Below are 17,602 nucleotides of genomic sequence, written 5' to 3'. Positions count from 1 at the left end.
CTGTCCATGAAATTCTCCAGGTAAGAATACTGGAGTGGGTAGCCATTCCCTTCTCCAGGCTATCTTCCCAACCCAGGGATTGAACCCAGGTCTCATCATTGCAGGAATTAGATTATATGAATTTTGTAAGAACAACAGTGCCACTATTAAACTTCTAAACCCAATTTAAGAAAACCAAATTCAGAACTAGTGAATAAATTGTTACTTTTAACCTATGTGCTCTGGCATTTGGTTTGATGTTTTAGTAGTAAACGATGTGGATATCTGTAACCTGCCTTTCTTAGCAGATTGCCATGGTAACTCCCGAAGTAAGGTACCATTTCACTGGAGCTTCAGGCTTTGGCGATGCTAAATACAGAAGCTGCATTTGATTTCAGCTTGTCTGTTTCTATGGGGAGCAATGTACCACAGTTCTTTCCACTTCTCAGGCTGACTTTCGCATCACCATGGAGACCAGATCTGCCCATGTGACTAAGATCTGAAACCATTCCTAGTATGGCTAAAACTAAGGCCTTGGTTCCCAAGGCCTTCTATAATTAAAGTATTGTTTTGTTAAAGAAGAGTTCCTGTTTCTGCTTTTGAAGTATTTATTGATTTTCTGCAAAGAGAAAACAGACTTTCTAGTGCTGTGCTGAAGATTTACAATAAGGAGAAAGAAAATGTCATCATGACATTTTCCTTGGTCAAGTTCTGGTTTTGTGTATATTTATGATATATACTCCACTTAGTCAATTAGTATGAAGTAATGTTTCTTTCAAATTATGTGATAGTTTTCCTAAATGGTAGTATACATACTTAATGTACTGTTCATAGTGGTCTTAAAGTGCTGCTTTTAATTTTGGTTTTGGGTTGTCTAACTTTGTTCTAAATCTATTATTGGTGTCATTTGGATTAGTTCTGCACTTGCTCGCAATAAAATCAGTATGAGAAAACTTATTCTAGAACCTTGATCATAACTATGCATGGGTTTAAAAGAAAGGATTGGTGTAATGTATCACTGTAAATCCAGTTTTAGAATATCCGGATAGAGCAGATCAACTAGCTATAAAAGATCATACACACCAGTACAACTTATTATAATGTGTTCTCTTTTTTAATTTTATTATAGTAAGAATGTATTCTTTTATACATATGTTAATATCACAAATATATATGTTAATATCACAAAAAGGGCCAAAGTTCTGCAGAGTTCTTTGGTGATCACATTTGATACATGCATGCTCAATCACTTCAGTCATGTCCGACTCTTTGCAACCCCATGGACTGTAACCCACCTGGCTCCTCTATCCATGGGATTCTCCAGGCAAGAATACTAGAGTGGGTTGCCATGCCCTCCTCCAGGGGATCTTCCCGACCCAGGGATAGAAGTTGTGTCTCCTGCATTGCAAGCAGATTCTTTACCCACCGTGCCACCTGGGAAGGCCCCTCACATTTAATAGGAAGATACTAATTACACCCTAGCTGCTATCAGTGTCTCCTCACCCTCCCTCAAAAATGGGGCCAGTCAGAAGAGATAGTAAGAAAGTCTTAAGTGGAACTTGAGAATTCCAAAGTCTCCCCTTGATTTGCACATGCTTACAAATTCACAAATCTAGTTTGATGGTTGTGTTTTTTTTTCTTTTTTTCACCTTAGAGAAGACAGCTTGGCCCTTGTTTAATATAAATATGCTAAATAGGAATTACAAAAAAGCCTGACTTCAATTAAATATGAAATTGTCCTTAATTTTTAAAAGATACTATGCATAAGCTAGTACCATAAAGTTGCTATAAGTTAACTAATTTACAAATGGAAACCAAATTTGTTAATATAATTGGATTTCTTGTTTTCACTAGCAGGAAGTGAGTGATTCATTGCTATATTTGAATATAAATTAAGTTGTACAATATGGAGAATCTTTTGACATTTCAAACGTTTGAATTTTGCAAAACAAGCTCCCACCCTAATGAACTCCTTGTATGATTCTAGTTTTCTATAATTACATTTGAAAATGTGAAATTCAACATGTGATGATAAATGTTAAGCACAGATATAGCTGGAAACCTTTTGCAATAGCTATAAAGTCATTTGTATTTTTCCATAAAAACACTGAGAGTCAGCATATCTCTAACGCTTTAGTAAAACTTACTGTTTTTGAAAGGGCAATGCTCTACAATTTTGTCAGGGGTGGAAAAAATGAAACATATATAATAGGGTATTTTATTTAAAAATATGTTCTTAGATTCCATAGTTTTCTATCCCAAAAGTAAAATGAGTTCATTGGTTCAAAATGTAATAACTAATCATTTCAAAACAACTAAGACCGAGTATAAACATTCGTTATTCTCCTCTGAGTTTTTTGCTAAGATGAATGTTCATGCTAATTTGTTTACATCCATGCTATTTTTCTAATAGACATGATTTTATTGTGGTTTTTACCAAAATAGTTTTCATTCTTATCATGTACACAATATATTTTAAATACCTGAAAATGTAATAGTTTAAATGTCATTGTATGCAGATAACCCTAACAATGGGGATTTATGAGAATAGTCTCTGATGTAATTATTATATATTGAAAAATAGAATCTGAAAATATTATTGATTAGGGTGAGAGATTAGATTTATAACTGGTTTGAGGTAAGAAAAATATGAATTCTGATAAGTAACTGTTTACATAAAATTTTAGACTATTACAAACACCTTTTGAATTTTCTTTTTACTTTTTCTGTCACTTGCTTTGCTGGGAAAGGTATTTTTGGTTGTCTTTATTGCTAAGAAATTCAGTTGGCGGAGCCCCCAAAGTAACTTCTTGCCAAAGTTGCTAATGAGCAAATGATCCCAAATGTCAGGCTGGTATGCCAAGGAGGTTAGTAACAAGGTATTAACATTTAGAAGTTATTGAAGGGGGAAATCAGTATTGCAAATTTTTGGTAATATAAGTTCAGCCAGGAAAAGTAAGCAGAAGTCCATTTCAAGTTTCTATAGTCATAAACAGTGTTATAGCATGAGAGAAAGTAATATCTTAAAATTTTTAGCATAAGAATCACTCCTTTTATTACTATTCCCAACCTACACACATGCACCCATTATGGTACTCTTACTGAAGAGAATTTATTATTTCACTCACTTCTACAGATCAGTCCCTCTATTTTCCCCCTCATTTAGTCTGGATGGTATCATGATACTGGAGCTGATACTGAATGATATTTTTTTTTTAAGTAATCTCACCAAAATCAGTATGGCCATACTTTGAGGGTAGTATATGACTCTAGTGTGAGAATAAGAATAGGCTGGAACTTTATAGAGCAGAAGTTCAATAAGATCTATGTTACTGTTAATTTGAAAAAAAAAATGTACATTAAGTCTTTATTTTAGATAAAATTTTCAAGAATTAAGAAGTTATGCCATTGTCTACTTTTAGTCTACCTTAATAGCAAGCTGGGCAATAAAAGCACAGTTTGTATCAGCTCAAAATTTACTGATCCTAGATCATGTTTGCTGCTCAGCACCTTAGAAGAGGACATAAGGCAAAAAGACCTTTGTTTACTTTGAGAAAGTTCTGATGGACTCAGCATATGAAATGTGTCTTTACAACTCCAAGCCCCCCAGGTAGAGATACCTTTACCTGTTATTCCATCAGAATGTCCAGTTTGTAGAATTCAAGTCAAGTGCAACAGGCAAATGAAATAATTTGAGTCATGGAAGTATAATCAGTGTTCTGAAGACTTTTTTACCATCTAGTCTCATAAGTGATTCAAGGTTCAGATAACATTGGAATTGCTTTTTTCATTGCTTATCACTAGGAAAGAGAATGTCCTAATAGGGTTGGAAGGACCAAAGAGTAATCCATTGAAATAAATAGTCAAGAAAATGACTGAAATGTAGCTAGTCCCAATTTACCTTTTCATTTTGGCAGACTAGACATAGTCACAGATGAAGTGTTCTGTCACATAGGATATACCTGTGCACCCCATTGGCAGTTCTCAGCACTGAGTTGCGGTTCACACTGATTATCATCCAGACTGAATATCATCTATTGAATTTCATCCTTTTATTATTGGGTTGGCCAGAAAGTTCATTTAGGGTTTTCTGTAAGCTCTTACAGAAGTCCATAAGAACAAACTTTTTAGCCAACTCAATATAACCATGTAAGGTGCTGAAAGTGAAAGTGAACTCGCTCAGTCATGTCCGACTCTTTGCGACCCCATGGACTGTAGCCTACCAGGCTGCTCCCTCCATGGGATTCTCCAGGCAAGAGTACTGGAGTGGGTTGCCATTTCAAGTTTTCATAAATTAAAAATATACATCATTCATCTCTGCATTATTGGAGAATAAAAAAGTCTTTAGCTCTCTTACCTCTTTTGGAAATGATAATTGTAAAAAGATTACTTTAAAATAAATAATCATAAAATAGGTTGCAAGAGCCAATAAACTGCCATCTATCCATGTTGCTGAAAATTATCTCAAAATAACTTGATGAAATACATGTACTTCATATTTAAATATTTTTAGTATAAATATTTTAAAATATATATGACTTAGAATAGAATGGCTTAAGGCTTGATTTAAGTGTTTTATAGGGAAATAAAGAAACATTTCCTCTGCTCTGTTAGGTTATTTACCTGGAACCTGTGAATTAAACTAACAAATGACAGATTAACCAGAGAAAAGATATACAAATTTTATTGTGTTAATTTAATTTTTATGTGCATGGAGGCCTTCAAAGGAAAGAAATGAAGACCCAAAGAAGCACTTTGATCCGAGGTTTATATACCATTTTAACAAAGCATGGTAAATTACGGAGAAGTGACAAAAAAACAGAAAGGGGGTTTGGATTTCTAAAGTGGTAAATTTTGGAAAAGTTTATATATGGGGAAACTAACAGAAGATAAGGGCTATTTTAGTAAGATTTTGTTTGTGCAGACCCATCTTGATGCCAACTTTCTGTCTTCAGTGTTAAGCATTGTTCTCCCGGAATGCAAGAGGAGAGGATGAACAGTTTCTGAGTGGGAAACATACGTCCTGCTTTATGGCAGTTAGAGGGATGGCCAAAGGTCTTTCTGTGTCTACTGTTTCTTAATTACCTTCAGTTCAAAATAATCCTTAGGCCAGAGTGGTATATTTTAAGGTGGCATATTGTGATTCCTTTCAAGTTTTTTTTTAAAGGTTTTTTGTTGTTGTTTATTTTTCATTGAAGTGTAGTTGATGTACAATATTATATGTTACAGATGTACACAGTATAGTGATTCACAATTTTTAAAGGTTATACTCTATTTATAGTTATTATAAAATATTGGCTATATTCCCTGTGTGGTACAATATATCCTCATTTATTTTATACATAGTAGTTTGTACCTGTTAATCCCCCACCCCTATATTGCCCCTTCTTCCTTCTCTCCCTACTGGTAATCACTAGTTTGTTCTCTGTATCTGTGACTATGTTTCTTTGTTTTATATTATATACAAAATATGTATTTTGTATTTTTTGGATTGCACATATAAATGATATTTTAAACTATTTGTCATACTCTGTCTGACTTATTTGACTTAGCATAATGCCTCCAAGTCCATTCATTCCATTATATGCCACATCTTCGTATCCATTCATCTGTTGATAGACACTTGCTTCCATATCTTGGCACTTGTAAATAAAGCTGCTATGAACACTGGGGTGCATGTATCTTTTTGAAATAGTATTTTTTGTTTTCTTTGGATATATACCCAGGAGTGGAATTGCTGGGTCGTATAATAGTTCTAATTTTAGTTTTTTGAGAAACTACCATAGTGTTTTCCATAGTGGCTATGTCAATTTACATTCCCACTAACAAAGCTTCCCTTTCCTCCACATTCTCACCAACATTTGTTATTTGTTTTCTCTATGATGATAGCCATTCTGTCTGGTATGAGGTGATATTTTATTGTGGTATTGATTTGTATTTCCCTGGTGGTTAGCGGTGTTGAGCATCTATTCATGTGCCTGTTGGCCATCTGCATGTCCTCACTGGAGAAATGTCTATTCAGATATTCTCCCCATTTTTTACTCAGTTTGTTTGTTTGATGTTGAGTTGTATGAGCTGCTTATGTATTTTTGATATTTACACCTTATCACAGGTAAACCCTTTGCAAATATTGGTCTGGCCAAAAAGTTCATTCTGTTTTTTTCAGTAACTACATATGAAAAACCCAAATGAACCAATCCAATATTTTCTCCCATTCCGTAGGTTCTTTTCATTTTGTCAATGGTTTCATTTGCTATGCAAATACTTTTAAGTTTAATTAGGTCCCGTTTGTTTATTTTTGCTTTTGTTTCCTTCGCTTTACTGATCTCCAAAAAATTGCTCTTATTTATATCTAAGAGTGTTCTGCCTGTGTTTTCTTTGGAGTTTTATGGATTCCAGTATTATATTCGGGTCTTTAATCCACCTTGAGTTTATTTTTGTATATGGTGTTAAAGAATGTTCTAATTTCATTCTTTTACATTTAGCTGTCCAGTTTTCCCAGTACTGCTTGTTGAAGAGACTATCTTTTCTCTATTATATATTCTTAATTCCTTTGGATAATAGACCATAGGCGCATGGGTTTATTTCTGGGTTCTCTATTCTGTTCCAGTCCCCTTCAGTTTTCAAGTCTATTGTAAGCACCAGAACTCAGCTGTTTTATATCATATATATATATGTATATACACACATATATTAATATTTTAGTGGTATTCTTTAAATTTGCCCTAAAATTTATTATTTTCTATGTATTCCAAATATATTAATCCATTTAAATTAATATATTCATATAATATACATTGTTAGGATAATTTTATAATTACATTATAGTCATATAGTTGTATCTGTGTATATGTATATATATATTTATACTAGTAAAGTAAAGCTTTATTTTACTGATAATCCTTAATTATAAAATTATAAGACAAAAATGGGGAAGGGGTTATACAGCTATGCCATTAACTCTTTGAGGTCAGACTATCATCTTTGTATATTTACCCCTAACATTTGATGTAGTATACACATATATATATATACATAGGCACCCATTAAATCCGTATTGAACAATGCATGTCTATAAAAATGAATTCCTCCCATTTTCTGTTTTAAAATCTGAAATATGACATTTGGAATGACAATATAATGTGGCCGAATTCCATAGTACATTTTTCTAATATATCTATAGGCTATTCATTGAATATAAACTCAGGCTAAATTGAATTAACATAATAAGTACTTCTGTGACTATTAAATATAAAAGACCTTTTCAGTTGTTACTAATATATAAGCTTAATTTAAAGGATACTTCAGGTGTACCTTTATTTCAGGTAGTGGTTTTAATGCAGACAGTAAAAGTAATATGTGATATACCCATAAGTCCTAAATGCACTTTAAGGTCATAGTATAGTGGTAAATAGTTTAAGATGAGATACCACTTCATAAGGAAATATTCTGTCTCTTGTGAATTATACACAGAGAATGGAATTGTTAGAGTAACATTCTAATCTGGAAACAGTATTTCCTTATCTGTTTTGTTTGTGGCTAGGTTCATCAAATATTTTTATTATACCTGAAATTTCTAATTAAAGATATCCATAAGTATTAGACGTATAAGCACAAACTATATTACTTTTTGCTATTTATCACTTTATTTTGAAAAAGAATACTTCATCATTCATAAAATAAAAGACTTTCTAGTCCCTCCCCCATGGTATTAAAAATAAGCAAACAAACAAATTTTTTAAAATCTGATATTATGTCTGTTTGAGCTTTATCTTTACAAGGAAATAGACCCTCAAAATTTGAACAGCTACTACTCAAGCCACAAATAAGTCTCTCTCTTGGTTTGAACATTCTGAATCAAGGTTTCAGCCCACTTTTTCCAAGACTTTCATTGAGAAAAATTATCACTGACTATCAACTCATGGTGTTAGATATTCCTGTTTTACAAAAAGAAAAACTTAAATGTGAACATATACATTTAGAAGAAGAGAGAGATCCTGATCATCGTAATAAATCAGATCTTTTTCAAAAGCTCACAGCAATCTGTACTCTCCCAGGAGCTCCACATGTGTTACTATTGATAGGCTTGGATGCCTGCCTTGTTATCTGCAAGCAGCTTAAGACCAGTTGTCAGTGGCTTTGCCCTTAAATTTGCCCTCAGGCTCACCGATAATGGAAGTGAGTATGTGGAACCAGTTTTCTCTCATAACTCAGAAGTAAAAATCTTTGAAAGTGCTGTTCTGGCTTAAGCACTTCTTATTTCCATTTTTATGTATTTCCTTCTGTTTCATTCATTAAGTAAAAGATTTATTTTTTACCTATTTTGTATTCAAACTGAATCATTCTCTTGCAAATGTTTGTACCTCTATCCTTACCTTATAATCTATTAGCCTGATTACATTTCTAAAAGTTACTTCTAGAATTTCTATTTCTGCTTATAATTTGCATGGAAAGAGTTTTAAATTCATAAAACAAAAAGGAAAAGAAATATTTTTCTCACCATATCCTACATAGATTCAGTCTGTAAAGAGCTGGCATGAGAAGTGGATCCACACTGGAATAAGTCATCCTATACACAACATGGCATTACATCTGGGTACACCATTCACATCTCGAGGGGTTTAGTAACAGGGAAGTAGGATCTTTCTCTTTCTACCCAGCTGGGCTGGTGGCCTCACAATCAAAGGTTTCAGTGATGAATGGCAGCTCAATAATTATTTAAGTAATATGCCAAACAGAAACATTACTGATTTTCTTGGGCTAGGATAGAAATATTGCTGTTGTTTCAAAATGTACTTGATTAAAAGCTTGTTAAATAGTGAAGTATATTTTAAGAGCAGGAAGTAGGGAATGGAATATTTTTTATAGTTGGGATATCGACCAAAAGAATAAAAACAATCAAGAGCCATACAATTTAAGTTTTGGGGTTTTTTTTGTTTGTTTGTTTTTTTAGAAACACGCAATTTCCACTTGTCCTTAAAAAAAATAAATAAACAGGCACAAAATTTTGTTGTTGTTTAGTCCCTAAGTTTGTGTCTGACTCTTTTGCAACCCCATGGACTGTAGCCCGCCAGGCTCCTCTGTCCATGGGATTTGAGTAGGGGTAAAATTGTCAGTTTGGAGATGTCAGAAATGGCTCTCTGCTCCAGTATTCTTGCCTGGAGAATCCCATAGACAGAGGAGCCTGGCGGGCTACAAGTCCATAGGGTCTCACAGAGTCGGACACAACTGAGTGACTAAGCACAGCACAGAAATAGGCAGAGTGAGAATGCCTGATGAAAATACAAAGGGAGGGGAAAAGGAATATTGAGACCCAGAAAGGGACTTGCAAAAAGTTGAAGACACATAGATATGAGATTTGCAGAAGTTAGGCTTTCATAGAACAGTATCTTTATGAAATATGTTTTTATGTTTTAGAGGTTTCATGTAAATTAGCCATATACCAGTCCATCATATCTGACTGCCAATGCTGTTCATACTTGAGATTCAGAATGCACACCCCAAGACATAGATTCAGCAGGCTTGAGTCTGGAAGTATCTGTTTATTTGTTCTGTTTGCCTCAAAAATAAAGAGGAGCTATTTAATGCTTACCTAAAAGTATATCTTTAAAGAATTTATTCAAGCAATATACCACAATCTCTCATTTTGCCATATTCTCAGTAGACCAGGGTATTTCCATCAGATTCCTTGGCAAAAATCTTGAGATTATTTGAGTTACATAATACAGTGTTATACTGGTGACAGGACTGAAAATAAAACTCTGTGTGATGTGTCCAACTACAAAGCTTGTGACGTAAAAACTCCTTATATGTGCAGTACAAAAGTTGGCATCACTCAACCAGCCCTCCCCACAGTGTAGCCCATCACAGTGTGACTGGCCCAGTGCACGAGGTCTCAAACTGCAGTGGGCAACAAGAATCACCTGGGTTGCATGCTTAAAATGCAGATTCCAGAGTTCCATACCCAGAAATTTTGATTGAGTAGAGTAAGGGAAGGGCCCAGTAATCTGTATTTAACAGACCTCTACCCTGAGATTTGGTAAGCTGACCACTACTAGTTGAAGAGACACCTTGCCAGAGAGTTACCTTCTCTTATGTTAGTATATACAGACTTGGAAATAGCTGAGCATGCTAAGTCGCTTCAGTCGTGTCTGACCCTTTGCAACCCCATGGACTGTAGACTGCTGGGCTCCTCTGTCCACAGAATTTTCCAGGCAAGAATACTGGAGTAGGTTGCCATTTCCTCCTCCGGGGAATCTTCCCCACCCAGGGATCAAACCCACATCTCCTGTGTCTCCTGCACTGCAGGCAGATTCTTTACCGCTGAGCTACCTGGGAAGCCCTGGAAATAGCTGTAGTCACTTTGAAATAGTGATCCACCCACCACCATCCTGCATGTTGGCAAGGCCTCAACTGAGGAGGTATTTCCAGTCTCTTGAAGTAGAATTTCCCAATCCTAATTAAATGGTGTCTTAAATGTAACTAAGATGTGACTTGATTACCAAGGCTCTAGTTCAGATTTAGGATGGGTTGAGTTCACTAGAAATTAAAGCATTCGTGTAAATTGTTTTTGAGGGGAAATATTTGAGTTGCATAGATAAATTAGAAACAGTTTAAATTTAAGGATGACCTTGTGCCAAGCATTAGATTGCCTCTGACTTTACCGTTTGAAGTTCTATGACCTTATGAAACAGTGGTAGAATCCAGAGTTCGCATTACAGTATTATAATTTTCTTAAAAAAAAAATAAGGTGTTGTCTTTTCTTTCATTTGACCTACCTATGAAGATTATTTAGTTCCCAGCCCCTTTTCTGCAAAAGAAGGTTATGATATGATAAACAAAAATTAGATCTGCTGATTTCTGAACCATACTGCATCCTATTTTCTAAATACTGTGCTGTGGGCAACACACTCCCTTCCCATTTTATAAAGGAGCTAGTAGTGAACAACATGCTGTCTCTGTTCCCTCTCCCAGTTTGTTCCTTCTTCTTGATATAACTCAAAAGGTACTAAAGGATGTAGCAAATAAAGATCTGCCCTAGGTTATAAAGAAAAAAAAAAAAACTGCTGATTGGTGCCTAGTGGTAATATTTGAACTCCTCAAAATCCAAAATAAAATGAACTAAAAGAGACTACAGTTTATTTTTAGCCCACTTGTTCTGAGTTTTCCAAGTCATTCAGAAACTTTAGTCTCTTCTAGTTTCTTAATTCCTAAGAATGTGGCTTGTGCTCGGGTGTCAAGTCACCCTTTCATCACGTTGACCGTGTGAGAGCTTTTCACCTCTGTTCACTTTGTATTGGTCTGCATTCGACCACTTCCTTGGAGCCACACTAGCTGGGCTTTTCTCTCACCACTCAGCACGTGGTAGCATGTGAGTCGGGTTAGTTAGTTAGAAGGTGGACCAGAAAAGTTTTCCTCATACTTCTTGATTGGATGAATTTGAGGAAAGATCTTGTATAGAACTACAGTTTATTTTTTTAGAAGATTAATCATTTTATATGTGTATGGAGAATACTTTTAACATAAACTTTCTGATTAAAATTACAGATACGCATGTACAAATATAGAGGTGAGAAAAGATATATCTGTGCTGTGTATTATTTTATATACATAAGATTGGCAATTCGAGATAACCAAGCTTAAAATAAAGTCCCATTTTTGGCCAAGTAGACTTGCATGCCAACACAAAGACATTATGGTATTAAAACCATATGCAATTCTAGCCATATTTTTCTCTTTTCTCTTCATGGGTATTGCATGATGGTATTTCTAATACAAATACTAATATGCTTTGGAAATAATGGCACTCGCAGGTCTTTCATCATATTGTATCACTGCTTTATCATATTAGGCTAATACACTGCGAGAGTTGGTAGAACCTCTCCATGCCAAATCGGATCCACTTCTGTTGGCACTCAACCCATTGGACTCACAGATTGATAAGCTAATGTTTAGAGAATTTAGATCGGAGAGAGTCGGCACGACGCAGACTTAACATCAACCTCTTGCAAGCAACTAAAATGGCCTCGACCTTGCTGTTTATAACAGAAAACAGACTTTTAAAAGCTTAGATCATCAAGTGTTTTGGATTGGGGGCCTCCCTAAAGGGATATTAAGAGGGGCAGGCCACTCTTAAGAAGAATGCAAGCTTTCTTCACTGGGACTAGCATAAGATCAAAGCCAGTCAAGATGGAGCACAGTGACAGAAAACTGCTGTTTCTGTGGGTGAACAGAGGCAAAGGGTACTGACTGGGGAAGGGCTCAGTTGTGTTCTCCTGTCACAGGAAAGGAGAGGGATCAGCTCCAATAACTAGAAAACCCTGGCTGTTCAATGGACTCTTAAGTGGCCTCTTGAAGGCAAAGCAGAGAAAGCGAATTCTGTGTGTTAAGTGTATTTTTGCATTTTTAAAATTTGACGTGCTGTATTGTACTACATTAAGTGTAATCTATTAAGGCAAGGTATCTACAACCTGCTCTGAAACTTACTATGTTTATTCTATTATAAAGTGTATTCAGGTGCAACACAGAGACTGCTTTCAGTGGCACTAATGAAGAAAATGCCACATGCCAGGCTTTAGTAGATTCCTCAGCTAAAATCCTAACTTTCTCCTTACTTCTTGGCACTTGTATACAAATGGTGTTGCCTCATAGGACAGGCATGAGCTATTCTTTTCTGTAAAATTTTCCAAATCTATAGGCTGTGGTTTTCACTTTGGAAAAAGTATTTTGTCTGGTTGTCTTTCAAAATAGTTTCAGATATTATTTAATACTATGTAACTGGGTCCCTTATGGCTCAATATTGCTTATTTTTCTTCTGTAGTGGATGTGAAATTTCCTTTATTTAGTTGGATAAGATACTCTGTAATAATTTTAATGCTAATTAATGGATATTTCATACTGTGCAATGAACAGATAATTTAACATTGTATTTGGAAATGTTTTTTTTTCTTCCTGTCGCCGCAGTGTGTGGTATTGCATAATGTGAATACTTGTAAAAATATAAATTACATAAAAATAAAAATATGACCAATTGGTATCAGATCTTTTTAGATAGCTAAATAATTTGCTAAGTATGCTTGATAGTAAATATCTTTCTAAAGAGGAGTAATCTATGCTTCTTTCTCACAAATGGAATTTGTGTTGTGAATAAAATCACATTGATATGCCTTACAGTTGCCTCTGTGCTCTAACCATTTTAATGTGTTTTTTTAAGTATATATAAAAATGATGGTTCTGGTATATAGAAATGCATCAAAAAGCATTATGTTGGTTTTAAATATTCGTGGGATTGTCTTGAGTCATTCTCCCTGTTTAAGTCATAGTAAAATTTTATGATATGAAGAATTTTAGTTTTTTCTCATTAAGGAATATGATGACTCCACATTAATTTTTTAATAATCATCTTTTAGCTTTGTTTTTAAACTGTATCCTTTATGAATTCCTTCCTAAGAACCAGGTACCTTGACCTCCATATCTTTATATAAATTTTCTAAATTCGCTGGGTAAATGTAGAATCTGTTATTTATGTTTGCAATTCTCCTTCAAAGAACCTTCCCTTTGGGTCAATAAATCAATGCCAAGGACACCAAGATTTTGCCATCTGAACTATTTGTCATAAAAACAACCGTAATACCCTGAAAATACAACCACTTTCATAGTTGTGGCATTAAACCACATAATTCGGCAGAAATTACCTGCTTCGAGAATGAAATGTAGAATAAGCTTCAGCTCTGTCTGTGGTGTCACCTCTTTGTGGAAGTCAGCTTTACTTTTGTGCAGAAGGGATTTACAAACACTGATATGGCTGTACTTAATTTTGGTGAAGCACAAGGTCATTCGTACAGGGATGGGTTTCACATATTCCTTAAAAATTCACTTAGCAATATTGGTGGACTCACTCAAGCTGTCCTTTCAAAAAAAGGACTTTTTTTCCCCCTCAATTTTTTTCATCAGACAAATTATTGTTATTTTGCCTAAAATAAAACAAACCAATTAATTCTAAGAAGGGTAGTTGATTACAGAGTAACAAGTAAAAGCCAAGTTGTAAAATCGTATGCTTTATAACAAACTGTCCTCCCCCCAGTTTTACAAGGCATAGCTAGTTGACTTATATAAAAACATGAATTAAAAGAACTAATCTTTCATTATAAAACAATTCAGATTATAGTGTAAACTCCTGAATGCATAATCATCTTTAGCAAAAAAACCTACAGATATTGAACCTATCTCCATTAAACCCATTAAAACTTTGGCACCTTACATAGAAATAAGTTGTTCATTATGGTGCACTGGTAAATTAGTATTCACAGAAAACAGTCCTGTGTCTAAATGCAAATGCTAATTGCCTTTCATGGTGAGAATAGTGCTCCACATACTTGATGCCATTCGCCTGGAAGCCTTAGAGCACTCCGCGACCGTACAAGAACGAATACCTCTCACATTTGACTGGTGACTAATGCTACTATGTCCAGCCTTCTCCCCCACTTGTGACTTAGTCTTTTCCAGCTTTCTATGCTCATTACCCAGTTGTGTTGTGGAAGGAACAACTGTTTCCATGAGGACATCATTATCCTATTTTAAAAGAGCACAGTTCCCTTCCAAAACATGTACAAGAACTGATTATTCATTGCTGACTTGATTCTTTAAGAGCCTAGTTCGTATACTCGTTTTGTTTTGTTTTGTTTTCATTTTTTACTCTCCTTCCACATTGTCATTGCAGAGGCAGGGAAACAGCGAGGACACCAGAATAACATTTTAGGTCGCCACACTTGTAAACTCTGCTCTTAATTTTCACCAAAGAAACATGAACGACATTACACAAGAGACTGGTATAAAAAAATTACTCAGACTGATACAGAGTCCTCTTTGGAGTACTTGGTGTCTAAAGTGAAGAAAATCATCACTCAGTTTAAACATTGGGTTCATCAGACACCATGTCCTGTAGAAGATTGGGAAATGCAAAGAGAGCAAGGCATAAGCACTCAGGGAAAGTCGCAGTCTGGGTCTCTAGAGGTGCACATGGAGTGAGGTGCAGAACGAAAAAACATTGGGATTTCTCCTCAGGTTTCATATCTCATTTTCTCGAATATCTCTTCTATCTATCTATTAATATAGAGTAATACATATATTGAATATTTATCAACAAAAGTGTTTTAACTGAAAAGGGTATACAATCGAACAGGTTTAAAAACACTGGGCATGAATGTAAGGAAATAGGTCAACCAAACATCCTGCGGTGTTTGAGGAATGCGTTATCATCTGCTAATAAGCCTTTTCAAGAAAGTTCCAACCAACTATTATTTTCTATTGGCTAATCTTTTCTTTGAGCTTTTATTACTGCCTGGAGGTCATATGCAACCTGAAGGAGCCAGACACAACTATATTGATGCTCAGTGCATTTCTTAGAGTCACAGTGTTTCATGGTGTAGCTAGAGTATAAATGAAACGATAAAGAGGATCTTCTTCTAGCCCTGCCACTATGACACAGCCAGAAACGAGTCCTCCCTTGGCTCAGAATACAAGTTATCCATAACTTCATTGGGATCCTCAAATCTATCAATGAAATTTTATATAGGAAAGAGAACTTTATATGTTCTCTTCACTTTAATAAAATTGAAATAGAAAAGTGTGTCATCTGACACAGGACTGATTTACATGTTGTAAATGTAAATGTGATTTGATGGCAAATTTATTCCTGCATAGGCCCAGAATTTCCGAATCAATTTGATACAAATTTAAATTTCATTGTATCAGGGATACACTTCCTCTTGAGGAATCACAGAAGGTTCCTCTATATGTCCTGTGGTTTGCATGTGGTTTTCTACACTTTACCAACTTTCAGAAACCATCCATTCAAATTCCGAAAGAGCTGGGCTTGGGGCCAGTGTTCCCATGACTGAACTGGCACATTGAAAGAAAGTCAATCAGGAAGCAGACCTCACCAAGTGCTTGCCTCCTCTTCCAAAGCAAGCCTCTTCTAGGAGAAGAAAAGCAAGGGTTTAAAAGAGAAACCAGAAGAGGAGACAAAGAAGAAGAGGGCAAAAAGAAGAAGTAAAGGTGCTTTCACATTTTCAGTTGCAGCGGTAGCCCCGATTGAGTTAATTGGTATTCATCTAAGAAAAAAAAAAAAAAATCAAGGAAACCAGTTTGAAAATAATAAAAGAAAATAAAGGTCTGTTTTTGTCTTGAATGTTGAGTTCTGTGTTGTTTTGACTGTTGAGCACAGTGAATCAGATTTCAAATGTGACTCCGGCCCTCACCCCCTTCCTCTGAAAATAAAGGGACTCTTTGTCTAGTCTTAAAATGTTTAGTACTTGGTGGCATTTTGTAGGAGCCTGGCATCTCAATCCTTCATCCTCCGCACCCCACGACTGTGTCTTGTGTCACATATGTGTGTGGTGTGTAGGGGTGGGGGAAGGAGGCCTGACTTATCTTTAATATCTCTATTCCATTCATAGCTTGGAAATGTTTCTGTGTTCTGTCTCCTTGTGATTCCCTGTTCATATGTGCTGCCCAGAGATAAATCCATGCTTGATTCTCCTTACAGCTGTCAAACCAGATTCTTTGTAGAATTATATGTTGTACTTTGGTTGAACGTGTTCCACCTCCCCCCTCCCTTAATGGCAAGAAGAAGAAAAAAAAAGCTTTCAGTGTTAAGTCATGTTTGTCATTTTTTATATTAAATCTTTACCATTCTTGAAATAAAACTACATTGAAATTTTATTTTATAATCCAGCATGTGACTCAGTATTCCACAAACTATAAGAATTGAGGAGAAAGAAAACTGGGTAAGAATGTTTTTTCAACAAAATATATACTCCTTACAGTGTTAGGTAATATGGAAGAAGGTTATCTTAAAAATTTACTATGTGGAAATGTTTCTGCCTCCCTTGAATCCTAAAACTATTATTTGAATTCCTTTTTTCTTTACCTTCCTTTAAGAACTGAAAAGCAAATAATACATTAGGCTTCATGATACCTAGACTACTATAATTCACATCTGTTAGGGCTCCAATTTCTCCCCCACCCTCTGCTTTATGAAATTTTTCTGGTTTAAGATGCAGTCTTGCCTTGAAGCAAAAATAATGATAACTACTAAATAATTCCTCAGGGTTCTTTCCTGGCCTATGATTTTATGAAATGGAATTATGCTGTTCAAATGTATCCTTGTTTTTACAACTCCATTTAGTTTTACACTGAATAACCTTATGATTTTTTGCCTTCCTGGCTCCAAACCATTCTGTTTAAAATTCCTTATCTCATTTCAACCTTAGCCTACAAGGCAGCTAGTTGCTCTTTTTACAGTCCTCTGTACCCCCACCCACCCCTCAGAATCCTCTAGGTGCTGCAAACATTGAAGGATGAGGCAACAGAAAATTAAAAAGCTGTTTCCTTTTTTTGTACTTTTAGATTATAGCTCTAACTTAGATATATGATTAGAAAGTTAAAGTTTGTTGTAGAGGAATAGTGGTAGCAGGTGCTGATAACAAAGGACTTTCTAATGAGAGAACTCAATAATCACACTTACCAATAGTTGCTAACCTTAGCAGGAAAGTAAAAATTGAATATGAAACTTAAATGAAGTCACTTTTTCATCCTAAAGGTGATCCCTTCAAGTTAAGGT

At 35.2% G+C, this 17,602-nt stretch overlaps 1 protein-coding gene across 6 annotated transcripts in view; it reads left to right on the top strand.

Annotated features, from left to right (window-relative positions):
• Window positions 1-17,602, top strand: part of CNKSR2 (connector enhancer of kinase suppressor of Ras 2) — a 286,598-nt gene that overhangs the window by 262,311 nt on the left and 6,685 nt on the right. For 2 of the 6 annotated variants that reach the window (XM_061407940.1, XM_061407939.1), the window contains one exon: window positions 11,831-13,149. The exons of the other annotated variants lie outside the window; for them this stretch is intronic. In XM_061407940.1, coding sequence (XP_061263924.1) covers window positions 11,831-11,835 — 5 coding nt within the window. In that variant the 3' untranslated portion in view covers window positions 11,836-13,149. Of the gene's footprint in view, window positions 1-11,830; window positions 13,150-17,602 lie in introns of those variants that run through there. 6 annotated transcript variants of the gene reach the window in all.

The sequence above is a fragment of the Bos javanicus genome, chromosome X (assembly GCF_032452875.1).
Source record: "Bos javanicus breed banteng chromosome X, ARS-OSU_banteng_1.0, whole genome shotgun sequence".
Classification (NCBI taxonomy): Eukaryota; Metazoa; Chordata; class Mammalia; order Artiodactyla; family Bovidae; genus Bos; species Bos javanicus.
This window is presented reverse-complemented; position numbering and strand designations above follow the sequence as displayed.